The sequence below is a fragment of the Rhinatrema bivittatum genome, chromosome 6 (assembly GCF_901001135.1).
Source record: "Rhinatrema bivittatum chromosome 6, aRhiBiv1.1, whole genome shotgun sequence".
Taxonomy (NCBI): domain Eukaryota; kingdom Metazoa; phylum Chordata; class Amphibia; order Gymnophiona; family Rhinatrematidae; genus Rhinatrema; species Rhinatrema bivittatum.
In genome coordinates this window covers 114,476,301-114,490,385 of record NC_042620.1, presented here as the reverse complement: position 1 = coordinate 114,490,385, position 14,085 = coordinate 114,476,301, and the positions used below count along the sequence as shown (strand labels likewise).

Here is a 14,085-nt window from a genome sequence, read left to right as displayed (position 1 = left end):
CAGCTACACTTCTGTACTGCAGAGAGAAGCCACCTCTAAGGAAGGGAGCTGTTTTTAACTCACCACTGGTCCTGTACCAAAGTGAGTTGTCATCCCAAGGAGAAGAGTCGCTGAAACCCAGTACTGCTTCTGGGCCAATGAAGAGGACTCGCTGAGGAAGTGAAACAGCTATGGCCCAGCAAGACTCCCAGTTCAATGAACAGGAGCCATCCAGATGCTCCCCAAGAAGAAGATCAGACTACAACCCAGCATCACTTCTGGCGTGAGCAATCGGTCCAACATCTAAGCCACAGCCTGATATCCCCAGATAAGAAGAAAGGGAGAGGAGTCATTTGTCCACTCCTGGAGGCACAGAAGGAGGGAGAAGGTAAAGTTACCTACAATCAAGAAATGAGCATGGGTGGATTGAAAGGCTGGAAAGAGGGAAAATATCATATAGAAAAAAAAATCATAAATTGTCACAGCTCTTTTTCACAGCTGCTGTATCTCTTATGTATATCTCTATTACTTGGTCTCCATCTCTTCCATTCAGGATTTCTTAAAATCTCAGTCTGTCTCTGTTTGTCTTTCTCACAGTTAATACAGTCTCTCTTACAATCAGTGTGTGTCTCTGACTCTCTCTGACATACACACCTACTCTTTCCCTTTCACTCACAGTCTCTCTGTCTCTGACAAGGTCTCACACATCTCTGCTTGTCCCTGCTACTCACAGTCTTCCTCTCTCGCACACTCTTTCTATCTCTATAAATAATGGACCTGCTATTCAAAACGCATTCAGTGCTATTTAGCCGGATAAGCGGTACTTATACAGCTAAGTAGCGGCTGCTGAATATGTGCCCATATTCAGTGGCTGCAGCTTATTTGTTTAAGTCCCTTATATGGTTACAAGCCGTTAAGCCCGTTAAAACGGGCTACATCCCTCTGTCTCTCACCTCCCCCTCATTCTCTCTCCCCTCACTCTTCACCACCTCCTCCCTCCCTCCCACTCAGTCTCACTCACTCCCTCCCTCTCTCTTGCTCAGTCCCACTCACTCCCTCTCACTCAGTCCCACTCCCTCCCTCTCAGTCCCACTCCCTCCCTCCCTCTCAGTCCCCCCTCTCCCTTTCACTCAGTCCCACTCTCCCTCCCCCCTCTCACTCACTCAGTCCCACTCTCCCTCCCCCCCTCTCACTCACTCAGTCCCACTCACTCCCTCTCCCTCAGTCCCCCCTCACTCACTCCCTCCCACCCATTCTCTCTCTCCGTCCCTCCCACTCAGTCCCTCCCACCCACTCTCTCTCTCCGTCCCTCCCTCCCACTCAGTCCGTCCGTCCCTCCCTCCCTCGCTACTGGCCGCTACCGCCGCCGCCCGCTGTCGCCACCGCCGCCCGCTACCGCCACCGCCATTTTTTTTTTATTTTTTTACGCACGGCTCTGACCAACGTGCTGGCCCGCACATGCGCGGTAGAGCTGCTCTCTACTGCGCATTTGCGGGCCGTCGGTCAGAGCCCATTTATAAGGTAGATAAAGATTATAAAGATAGCCACATAAGATGTGGGCATAAAGTAGGCGGATTGGGGCAGAGCGAGTTAGCTGTACAATTTATTTGGCTAACTGCCAATATTTGGGCTTAGCCTCATAAGTTGTATGGCTAAGCTAGATGTGCCATAGAGCAGGCCTAAATTTGCCCTGTTAGACTTCTATAGCTAAGTGCTCAATTATAAGCCTATATTCAGCGGCATAGCCATGCCGCTGAATATATATCATAATTTAGTCAGATAAGTTCAACCGGCTACGTTACTTAAACGGTCAGTTTTGAATATTGACCCTTTATGTATATATGAACATATAGACATACACACATATATATACAGAGAGAGAGACAGAGCTTGATTGATGTATGATTGATGTAGACATGCATATCTTTGGAGTGCAACTTCTAAACCTATTGACTGAGAGAAAGGCCTTGGATTTTTCCTGTGCCAGGGCCCCAAACTTCTTAATTCTGCTCTGCCTCCTCTTCCCCTGTTGGGAACAGGATGCTGGGCTTGCTGGACCTTTGGTCTGACCCAGTATGACAATTTCTTATGTTCCCAATTTACAAATCTGATTAGACAATTTTCAGTTTTCTGCTGTACAACAATAGAATACCAGCTGAAGTTGATGGAGAAGATTGTTATAGGACACTAATGTTCATTAGAGGCAGTCTTGCTTGCTGATTCCTCTCATTCTATTAATTCAGTTGTAGGTTGATTGACTAATTGTCCTCTCTTAATTTTATAGTCAGCACTGCTGATGAGATGATATGGTTGTGGAATTACTGTAGGAGTGAAGCTATATTGCTTTTGATTCAGATTCACTGTAATAAGTGTCTTTGTCTTATTTTGTGGAAATTGATTAACTACCAGAGATGTTATAATTAATTGTATTCAATATTCTTCAGTTTTGTTAATTGCTCTTATTTCGTAAAGAATTTTAAAAAAATTAATAACAAAATGAAAAAGAACAGCTTTGTTCTTAGGTTTTAATTTTCATTTTTTATTTGTACATAGACTCTCCTGTGTTACTGATTTGCCTGCTGTGCAACACAAATAGAAAGTTAAACAAATAGCAAATCTTTCAGAAGTTTGTATCAATAAACACTCTGTCAAGATCAAGAAGATGTTTGTTTATTTATTTATTTCCAGAACTCCAGAGGTTTGTTTTTTTTTAATCAAACATTTACATGCAGCACATCCTTTTCTGATGCTGCTTTGCTCTGATTTAAGTACATCGGAGCTATCAGGCCACCTTATCACTGGAAAACTGGAGTGATGCTTTCTCTTGAGGACATTAAGCTGCCTCCTACCCCACCAGTCCCCCATCTTCACTGAGGAAATAGCCCCAAATGTTAAGGATCCTTGCCCCCCCTCCCCTTGTCCAAGCTTTAAAGGAGCTTCAAGCTGCAATGTCCCCTGTTTCCCCTGAGTTTCAAAGATCTCCAAGCCCCCAGATCCTCCTCTCCCTTACTCTCCTCCTCACTGTAGACTACCGAGGATCCTGAGGGCAGGAGCGATCCCCAGTTGCTCCTGCCCCAGGGATCCCCTTTGGCCCCATGTACAAACTCCTCTCCCACTACCCAAAGTGCAAAAAAAAGAAACACTTGCCACCAAATTCCTCCTTCTCCTACTTAATGACAACAAATAGTCCACCCACCAACCCAATCCCTCCTCTCACCCACCTGATGGCAACGAATAGTGCATCCACCTGTCCCAATCCCACCCCTATACATTGATGGCAAAAACAGTTTGCTATACTCCCTCCTACCCAATCAGGGTGCATTGAAGTGTATTAGGTACCCCTAGGCAAATCTTACAACCTTGCATCCCGCCCTCTCTCCTTCCCGCTCTCCCCTCACACCATTACAAATTATGCATTTATAACAGATTTTACTTGAAAAAGGATATTCAGAGTACAGTCATCTGAGGTAAAAATGTCCCTTTCAAAAATATGTATATTACATTTTATGCACCGCTGTGTTGCTGACCAGACAATCCTGCAAAAAAGATACATGGAACCTATAAGATATTAGACCTATTGTAGTGCTACTAAATAACAAATGAAGTCCAAATTACTGCAAGTTTAACAAACAAATAAATGATTTCAAAACTGATGCGTGGGATGCAGATTACCTATATCTCAAAGAATCCTTGGCACAATTCTGGGCATCCATCAGACAAGCAAAGCTATCAAATTCCGAAGAAATGAGCCAAATTCTAAAAACAAAATCATATATCGATGGATGAGATCTACAGGACTGAAATGTACACACAAAAAGATATTGTTTGAAGATTCATTGGAAGATATTGTTATTGTTTGTAAGGTTTTAGGTGGACCCTTGGACACTGTGGCAGCTGACCACACCCACGGGGGAAAGTCCCGTGAGGGGCCACAGGTCAGGCTCAGCTTTGGGACATACAACACAGAGTTATATCTTTTATTAGACAGAGTTGAGAAGCCACCAGAGGTGGCAGTATGAGTAGAGATGAAGCCCGGCTGGGCTTAGGGTTCCTCAGGATACTGGAACAGCGACTCCCTCTATGGCTGTGCTGTAGTGGAGAAAACTGAGATAGTGAGTACAGTGGAACATACACAGAGTTCTGGTATAGAGCCTCATTGGTAAAGTTACTCACACAGCGGTTTCTCCCGGAAGGTGACACAGAAGCTGGAATAGAGGCAGGCCCTCGAGGAGCGAGTACCTGGTTCTAGGAAACAGCTCTGAGGAAATAAAGTTGGTAACTCACTGATGATGTAGGCAGCAGTTTCTTCCAAGCAGAAGCGATAAGCTCAGGTAGCGAGTCAGGGAACATGGGCCCTCGAGGAGCGAGTACCGGTTCCTGATAGCGACCTGAAAGAAATGAGAGAGGCCCCCGGGGAGCAGGTACCCCATTAGGATAAAGTCCAAAAGTTGGAGAGGCAGAGTAGCTAGGTACGGAGAGATAATCCCATCCGTAAGGAGTTCCTTTGCTAACTCAATAGCTAGCAAAAAGTGTAGCCTTTTGTATCCGGGATGCGTGACGTCATCACAGGGGGACGCCCCTGAGGTTCGTGCCAAAGAGAGAATAGGAAGCAGAGCCACGCGGCGCGTGTGCCCTATGGTACCTGGACAACATGGTGGGATGCAGCGCCCAAGCCAGACCAGGGACACCAGAGAGGATGGCAGGCAGACGCCGCGGCAGCCAGACGTCCATCAACCGCGGGAGGAGTCGCAAAAAAGGTAAGGTGGGTGGAGTGGAGACGTCGGGCAGCGACAGTTGTAACAGATATCAATAGCAGTGGAGATAAATTCTTGGTTATTGCCAGCAGGAATTTTTTAGGATGAGGATAGGATCAAAGATGGCAGTGAACTATGTGAAGAAGACATTTCCAGAGAGAAGTGAGAGTGGGGGACAGCAGGGGTTCTATGACGCGGTCATAGACCCGGAAACATCAGCTATAATCTACTTCTCAAGAGTCCAAAACACAGACCATATTGGGGAAACTTGCACTAAAGAGATATGTTGGGGATTTCTTCAGCCTTTTTTTGATTTAATTGCATAAAAAATATAATTTGATCAATTATATACATTTTGGATCAATGATTATAATATGGGTGAAAAAGTGAAAAGTGTGTGTTTGTTTGTTCTATTTGAGCACATTACCCACAAGTATATGAAGGTCCTATTTCACAGCGTTTCTACAGGTATATTATCAGAGTAAATTTTTTTTTTTAATTTAAAATTTTTTATTATCCAGTATATTGTAAAGCTTACAAACAGTAGCTTAAATAGAGATGAGAACAGCAGTACAAAACATATAGGCATTTTTGAAGTCATTTATTAAGCCTATTGTAACGTGTTTGGTGTGGGCTTGGCCCTCAGAAAGGAATGAGTAAACAGAATTACAATGTGATGAGTGTCATGAGAGTGAGTCCTTGCTGCTGTGGCTTAGTTGACATAGCCTTGTAGGCGAACCTACAAGGCCCACACTGACAGCTGGTGAACATGCTCTGAAGCAGTCCAGATTGGAGTTTCGTCTATACTAGCCACCTCTGTCACAGGTTGAGCTCTTGGGTTCTGGTGGCCAGCAGGACTTAGGTGGGTACACCACCAGAAGGGAGTCATGGGCCCATTGAAGAACATTCTAACGTAGATGTTGAGGAATGTAGATCTTCCCTGGTGGAATTGTCACCACGGCAACAACCACAATCCTTGTGGGGTTGATGAAATGTAGTGGGAGCTCCAGGGAGCCTACAGGATCAAAGGAAAGTGAGAAGGCATTGGCCCATCAGTTTTTCTCTGCTGGGCGTTATTGTAGTTTGAAGACAAACTGGTTGAAAAATAGTGACCAGCAGGTTTGCCATGGGTTCAGACATTGAGCTTGTGCCAAATGTTCCAGATTTTTGTGGTCCATGTAGATAGTCAGAGGGTGTCTGGCCCCTTCCAACAAATGACATCATTGTTCCAAGGCTAGTTTTACTACTAGCAATTCACAATCTCCAATGGTGTAATTTCTCTCTATGAAAGTAAACTTCTTAGAGAAATAGGAGCATGTCATGAGGGTTCCATGGTTGTTATGCTGTAAGAACACAGCCCCCATCCTGAGGGTAGAGGCATCTACCTCCAGTATGAATGTCTTGAAAGGGTCTGGATGGTGCAGGTACGGATCATGGGTGAATTTCTCCTTGAGGCACTGAAAAGCTTGAATGGTGCTATCAGTCCAATTCTTGGTATCTCAACCCTTTTTGGTAAGAGCGGTGAGGGATGCGGCCAAAGAAAAGTAGACGTGAATGAATTTTCTATAATAGTTTACAAACCCAAGGAAGTGCTGCAGGGCTTTGAGGCCCATGGGTTGGGGCCATTCCAGGTTGGCTTTCAGTTTTTCTGGGTCCATGTGTAGGCCTTGCCAAGAAATGAAATATTCAAGCGACAGGAGTTCCTCCTGTTTGAAAGTACATTTTCCTAATTTTGCATAAAGGTGGTTTTCGTGACTCAGTCGTCCGCCAGCAAGGAAAACCGATGCTGGGTTTATCAGCGTCTGTTTTCGTGACTCAGTCGTCCGCCGGTAAGGAAAACCAAGCTGATAAACCCGATATCGGTTTTCTTGATGTCTGTCCGCCAATAAGGAAAACCGACGCCAAGGGTTCAGGAAGCAAACGCTTGCAGTTGAGCGTCTGTTTCCTGAACCCGATTGTCTATTTTTTTTTTTTTTACTTTTTTTTGCTTCTTAAATTTTTCATCCTACTTAATATTACAATGTTGCTTGACTATTAAGTAGGAGGCAGTACTGAAAAGCAGTTTTTTCTGCTTTTCTGTACTTTTTTTTAGATGACCTCAGCTATTAACACCTGCTCCAGGCAGGCGTTAATAGATGACAGTTAAATGTGTGTCTGAGACGCACATTTGTTTTTCGCATTGGGAGTGAATTCCTAATAGCCTCATTCACATGCATTTGCATGTGATAAGCGCTATTAGATTCACTCCGCATTGGACGCGCATTGAATATGCGCTAATCCCCTTATTGTATTAGGGGATTGATTAGCGCCTATTCTGCCCGCATCTGACTGCGGGTTAACAGTGCGCTCGGCTGAGCGCAGTGTATTTCATCGGCCCCTATGTGTGTAAATCCTTCTTCAACCACGTAAGTCAAGGAATTTAAAAAGGGCACACATCCATGCTATTGCCAGTTTCACCAGTTTGTCCACCAGTTTGCCCAGTTAACAGCTAGGTCCTCCAAATCCCCCTGGTTTGATAGTCTGCACCCCCCCCCCCCCCCCAAGTTACCCCTTTAAACCCCTGAGAAATGTCTCTTTCTTTTTATTTTTTTACTTACTCCTCGTCCCTAGCAGAAATAACCTTTCACAGCAGGGGATCTGGGTGTGCACCCAGGCTTATAAGTATTTACGTGCACATCTCTTGCCCATGCCCCAAAATGCCCATGTGCCAGCCTGACCATGCCCACGCCCTACCCTTTTTGAAAACTTGTGAGATGTGCATGCAGTGGGGGATACGTGCACATCTGGGCGGCTTTTACAATTCTGTGGGTGTGCACGAGCCCTACTTGTGCACATATCTCCTGATTTTGGTGCACTCCAAGCTTTTATAATTCACCTCTAAGCATCTGGAAACTTTGGGGGGGTGATGGGGAGGGGAAAGTGGATTTGTTTTTTGATCAGCTGGGTAGATATGATAGGGGACAAAGTGGAGTTGGGGGAACTGTTGTCATTGGGTGGGTGGAAGGGATCAGGTTGGTGAGGGCACTGTTTGTTGCCAGCAGGTAGGTGAGAAAATGTTTACTGTCATTGCACTGGTGGGAAGGGGCTTCAGAGATGGCTAGGAGGAGCATTATCAGGTAGGTCAGGGGACATGAGGTTTTTTTGTTTCTTCGATTTGGGGAGGAAGGCTGACGGCATTAATTCCCTTTACTAAAGAGCTAGCAGTTAACTATACCTCTGGATAAAATTTAAATTAAAAATGCTAGAAAAGTACTATAATTTAGCTTCTGCTTTGGGGTCCTTTCTATATAGCGTGCTAATGAATAATGCGGTCATTAGTATTCTGTGTAGCAGTGTAGCATATACAGTGCATTAATATTTAACCTACCTGCATATCTGGGGACTTTGCACATAACGTGTTAAATTACTGCTTGTGCTAACTGAAGTTAGTATATGCATTAATGTTAACACACATTTAATAAATCTGCCCCATATATGATTTATTAATGATGGGAATAAAGTTATTTGTGCTGGAAGCATGTGTATTGGGTGCAGGAAGTTCCTAACTTTTTATCAAGATAGATTATTATTTCAGCTCAAGACGTGCAATTAGGAGTTTATGTAGTGGGTCTGTAGGGCCCTTACACTATACAACTTGAATGAATTTGAGGAATTATTAGACAAAAAAACATTTGGCCATCAGTGATGAATATTTCCAAATATTTACCTAGTTTGCATGGAGCCTGAATTTGGCGAACTTGAGATCTTTATGAACAGTGACTACAGATCTGAGAAAATCTAGGACATCCCTCTTCTTATTCATTGTGACAATATTTCATTCTTGATGCAAAAAAATTCAGGAATCCAAAATGATTGCAACTTTCTATGTTTCATCCAAGGTCATCTGAGCTAGATAGAGAAGTTATCTGAACAAACTTTCTTATTTTTACAGCTTACAGTCTGCTTGAAGCCAAAAAAAAAGCCTGCAATGAATCTGCAACTATAGCTCTTTGATGTCATTGTTTACATAAATATGACATAATTTTAGCTCTGCGACAGATAATTTTGGAGATTTCTTTTTTTATTTCGCTTCTGCGGACACTGTGTAACACTTTACTTATTGTTTAGCCTGTTGTGTAACAGAAATAAGTTGTATGACAATTCATTATTGACAAAGTAATGCTTATTGAGAGCTTGAATGTCCCTAAATAAAAAGAAAACATTTTATTCTAGCCACCACCATATAAAACAATTCAAAACCTGGATGCCTTGCCCAGGACTAGTACAGGAAGCTCATGCACCCTCCTTCCCCAATTTACCTATTGGCAGTAGCTCTAGCACAACACTGTCTCCTACCCGTGGCAGTGGCTCTAGCACAGCCCTCCCTTCCTTGGTATTGGCTCTAGCGTAGCACGCTTTTGGGCTTTGTGCTAGTGGGATTTTGCTGCCCCCAAAATTGTGGTGCTCTAGGCAACCGCCTAGTTTGCCTAATGAACGCACCAGCCCTGGCCGTGCCTTGAGCTGTTATGACAAGGCTCTGGAACCCCCTCTTGCAACGTACTTTGCTCAGGTATCTTCAAAACTAAAGATGAATCTAAGATCGTATTTTCAACATTTGCTTCTTTTATCAGTCGATTGGAAATATCTACAAAGGTTTATGCCAGACTGGAGTATGGGGATGCTTTGATGAATTCAACAGGATTTCTGTGGACGTACTTTCTGTTGTTGCAGTTCAAGTTAAAACTATCCAAGACGCCATTCGTCAGAAGAAGAAAAGGTACGTGCACGTAAAGGTGAATTTTAAAAGCCTGGCGCACACCAGCACTGGGAGATCTGCATACAAGTTGGGCCGGCGTGAGCCAAGCAGATTTTAAAAGCCATCTGGATATGCGCATACTTGCCGCTATGCTCAGAAATAAAAAGTTCAAAAAAAGGGATGGGGCGTGGGTGTTCCTGGATTTTAACTTGAAATTTGCGCGTAAATAGTTACTTATGTGCACAGGCATGTGCCAGGGTCCCCTGCCACGTAACGTTACTTCTGCTATGGATGACACACAAGTTATAAAATAAAGATAGATTGGCGGGGTTTTAAGGGTTGGGGCTAACAGGGGAGGGGTTTGGAAATCTTGTTCCTTCCCTGGACAAACTGGGAATGAACTGGGAAAACTGGTAATGGCGTCAGCATGCGTGTCATTTAAAATCCCCCCCACTTATATGGTAGAAGTGGCACTTGCGCACATAGGTGCGCGTCCACTTAAAACTGCGCGCCCATGTGCACGTGGGAAGGCTATTTTATAAATGCGCGCACGTACACACACACATATTATAAAATGGCCACGTTCCTGGGCACGGACTGGCGAATGTGCGCACATGTGCGCCAGCGTGCCTGTTTTAAAGTTACCGTCTTAGACCCAGATTTATTTATTTATTTATTTATTTATTTAAGGTTTTTTTATACCGGCATTCATGAACTCGTTCACATCATGTCGGTTTACAGAAAACAGGGGTGCGGATAATACAACCAAAAAACATAAATAACGTGATGAAGAGAAGACATGGTTCGTTTCTGAGTTCTGGAGGGATGGAGTTCCATAACTGTGGGCCTGCGGTGTATTTCGATATTCATCGAAATACAGCGGAAATGTATTTCGATATTCATCGAAATACAGCGGAAATAGCACCTGCAATGAAAAAGGGGGCATGGTTAGGATAATTTCCCTGCTCCCGCATCGCATAGGTAATTTCCACAACGCGCGATACATTTATCGCACCCGCGCTACTGTTCCGAAAAGATTTATAATCACAAATGCTGGTTCAGGCAGGAGAGACAGTGGTATAAATAGTAAATTTATATGTTGGTCTCTACAGAGGCATTTTCTCTCTCTCTCCCTTTCCCCCTCCTGTCAGGCACCACGTACGCAAAATGATAAATGTCAATGACCCAGTCTATGTTTTATTTTCAGATCTAATTCAGTTCCTTTGTATGGCAAGGTCTCTTAAAGTATGACATATAACTTGTTTGCGAAGATTTCATTTTTTAGGGGAAGATATTGAACTGAAACCTACAGTTGGTATTTTTATCACTCTCAATCCCGGCTATGCGGGAAGGGCAGCTCTTCCAGAAAATGTCAAAGCTCTCTTCCGGTGAGTGTTTTTTCACAGCTGTAATTTTTCCTCAGACTGTGGCCAGACCTGGTGTTTCTTAATTTTCCATAAGTTTTACGTGTGACCCAAGAAATTCATGTTATGGGGTGAATTTTAAAAGCGTTGCTTGTGCTAAAAGTCCCATATACACGAGTATATGGACCATGAGTGAGCAAGGCATATTTTTAACGCTGCAAATTACACGTACTCAAGCAAAAAAAAAAAAGGAGGGGGGTAGAGTTGGAGCGGGACATGGACGTTCATGGGCAGAGTCAACAATTACACACACAAATCTGGGTTTTAAGTCCTGCAGCAGCAGCAGCGCGCGTTGGACTGTTAGCCGCACGTGTTTGCTTCTGCTCCTGATGCGATGCAAGTCTGCATAAATCTCTATTTAGGCCTGAAGTGACTGGGTGAGGGGGTCTGGGTAAACTGGGGGGAGTGCAGGCTGAAGAACCAGAGAGGTCTGGATGACCTCAAGACGGACTGGGCAAACTGGTGGACTAATTGGTAAAACTGGGAATGTCCTTCATGCGAGCATGTTTTAAAATCCGCTTACCTGCGGAACATTAAAGCTGACAAAGTCCTATGGAAGATACGCAAAATGCATTTGCTTAAGTAACCGCTTAAAATTAGGAGCACACATACGCGCGCGATAGGTGTATTTTAAATCATATGCATGTAACTGCGTGCACGATTTAAAATTCCAGCGTATGTGTGCTTACCCGCCCATACACGGTGCCCACACACTCGTTTTAAATTTACTGACCTTATTTGTAAACCCCACCCACTCTCATTACTGTGCACACAGGAGGGGAAAACACTAGTGGGGTTATTCCTTATCACAGTGACTAAACTAAGAAATGTTGTTATTATTTTAAAATGCAAAGCACAAAAGAGATGCGTGAAGTAGGGAAAATTGTCCACCAAAAACATTTGAGCTGAATCTTAAATAAATCAATTTTATTCAAGAACTTCGGAATAATGTTCAAAGAGAGTGAAGGCAGTAGTGTGTCCCCTGCATTCACTCTCTTTGAACATTATTCCAAAGCTCTTGAATAAAACTGATTTATTTATTTAAAATTCAGCTCAAATGCTTTTGGTGGATATTTTTCACTACTTCATGCATCTCTTTTTTTGCTTTGCGTCCTTGATTGCATGTATTGCTCCTCCTTATATTGGATTATTTTAAAATGACCAATATTTACAAATAATCCCTCAATGAGGTAAGTCTACATAAAAAAAATCACCTCTCACCTGGATGGTGCTCTAAAAGAGTTAGGGATGAGAGGGTGGAACAGACACATTGTTATTCTAAATAATGCAAGCAAAAAAATAAGTACATTTTCTTTTCTTATCATGCACAATTTTACAAATTATAAGCTATAAGTAAGATATAGATCTATTTTCAAGTATTAAATGCAAATTTATTTGCACATCTCTTTTTTTAATTGGTTGGAAATCAATATCAGGTAAATATCAATTTGCCTTAGTCTTTAAGTAGCACATGACTGCACAAAATGACCTTTCTAAGAAAATATATAACAACATTTATACTGTTATGATACTTACAATGCTTATTTAAAAATAAGTAAGTATTTAGAGAGTTTTAAAAACTCAATTCTGGCTAGAATTATAAATGTGATTTTTCAGCTCGAGCTCATATGATCAGTAGGAGGCATCAGAATCCCTCAGTACTTGGATGACAAGCAGGTGGGATGCTTGGATGTTCCCATAATGATCCCCATTTAGTGGTATAGGTTACAGAAGCCTATTTGACTCTCGGAGTAATACAGCATACTCTAACTCTGTTCAAAGCAAACAAAATTCTTCTCTATTCGTGACTCAGCTCAAGGAGTTTTCCTGCTTAGCTCTATAATGCAGTATACCTGAAATAATGTGTGTGCCACTTAACTATAAATAAATAAAACAGAATTTACTGTATCTAAATTAAAATTTGAGAGAGAGAGAGACTATCTACAAGGCCTTCATAGTAGTCAAGTATTTATATCTCTATAGGAGGGCCATCTAATAGCTCGAAGTGCAGTGTTGGTGGTGGTTTAGGGGCCAGTTTTCCATGTAGAGTGAGTCATACGAAGAGCATAGTACACCTTGGCAAAGACATGATGTCATTTAGAGTGAGGAAAGTCTCACAAAGATGACATTTCTACTATGTTCTCTCACCCTAGCTTATTTGTACCTATTTAATGATACTGTTATCTGTTTTAATTTGTACTTCACTTCGAGCTACCACTGTTAACAATGAATAAGAAATGGGAACAAATTAAAATAAATAAATGCAGCTTTATAAAAGTAGTTTTTATATGTTATCTTCCCACTTGTTAATAAATATTTTGTTCTGAGCACTTTAAGATTACTTCCACTATTACAGTAGACATCTAGAAAACTCAGCATCAGTGATGTTTATTCACAGCAGACTTTTTAAAGAGCAGAATCTGTTGGATGCATATACAGCATACATGAAATACAATTGCCTCTATGCTGTAGGATAATCCATCTCTTGTTTCTCTGGGGGCTTTTGAAGTAAATTCCCAGAGCCAGATATAAGGTCCCACGACTTACCCCTTTATTCTGTTGAATATTTGAATAGGCAGAGACTAAGAAATCATTGCAGGGGCTGGAACAAACCTTTGGTCCTTAAAATCCACCGTCCTCATATTTTTGTACACATTCTGGATACCTGAGTTCCTAAATTTCCAAGGAAGGTATAGACTGAGTGACTATTTGTTAGCCATAGCTATTGCATCCAACTTTAAAAATAGCAGTTACCTTGAAATATATTAGCAGAGAAGGAAACAATTAAATAAAAGCTTCTGATTCTGACTCACATACATCATAATATAATCTGATTTTGTCGTATTAACATTAAGACTGAATTCAACAGCAGTTCTGAAACTTTCTTCTCCCAGTTTTAGAGCTAAAATATAGAATGTGCAGAAACAATTCTTCTGTTATTGTTTATGATAATTGACATTAATTACATTTAAAAACTATGCATCATTTCAATTAGGAAAACCATTGACTCACAGAAGTGAACTAGAAGAATGGAAAAGTGCAATATTTCAGGCTTATTCAAAAAAGATGTACCCCTATTCTGTATTATTTTTTCTAACACAGTAGGGCATTATACACATCCATTACACTGGTCTACATCAATTTTGCTGACTACAAGATAACATGTGATCTTTATTTATGTTAGTGTGCTGAA

General features: G+C 42.2%; 1 protein-coding gene across 1 annotated transcript in view; it reads left to right on the top strand.

Moving 5' to 3' along the window:
- LOC115093684 (dynein heavy chain 11, axonemal-like) overlaps nt 1–14,085 on the top strand; it is a 586,171-nt gene that overhangs the window by 105,999 nt on the left and 466,087 nt on the right. Inside the window, exons 17-18 of the mRNA XM_029605802.1 lie at nt 9,344–9,489; nt 10,740–10,856. Coding sequence (XP_029461662.1) covers nt 9,344–9,489; nt 10,740–10,856 — 263 coding nt within the window. The remainder of the gene's footprint in view (nt 1–9,343; nt 9,490–10,739; nt 10,857–14,085) is intronic.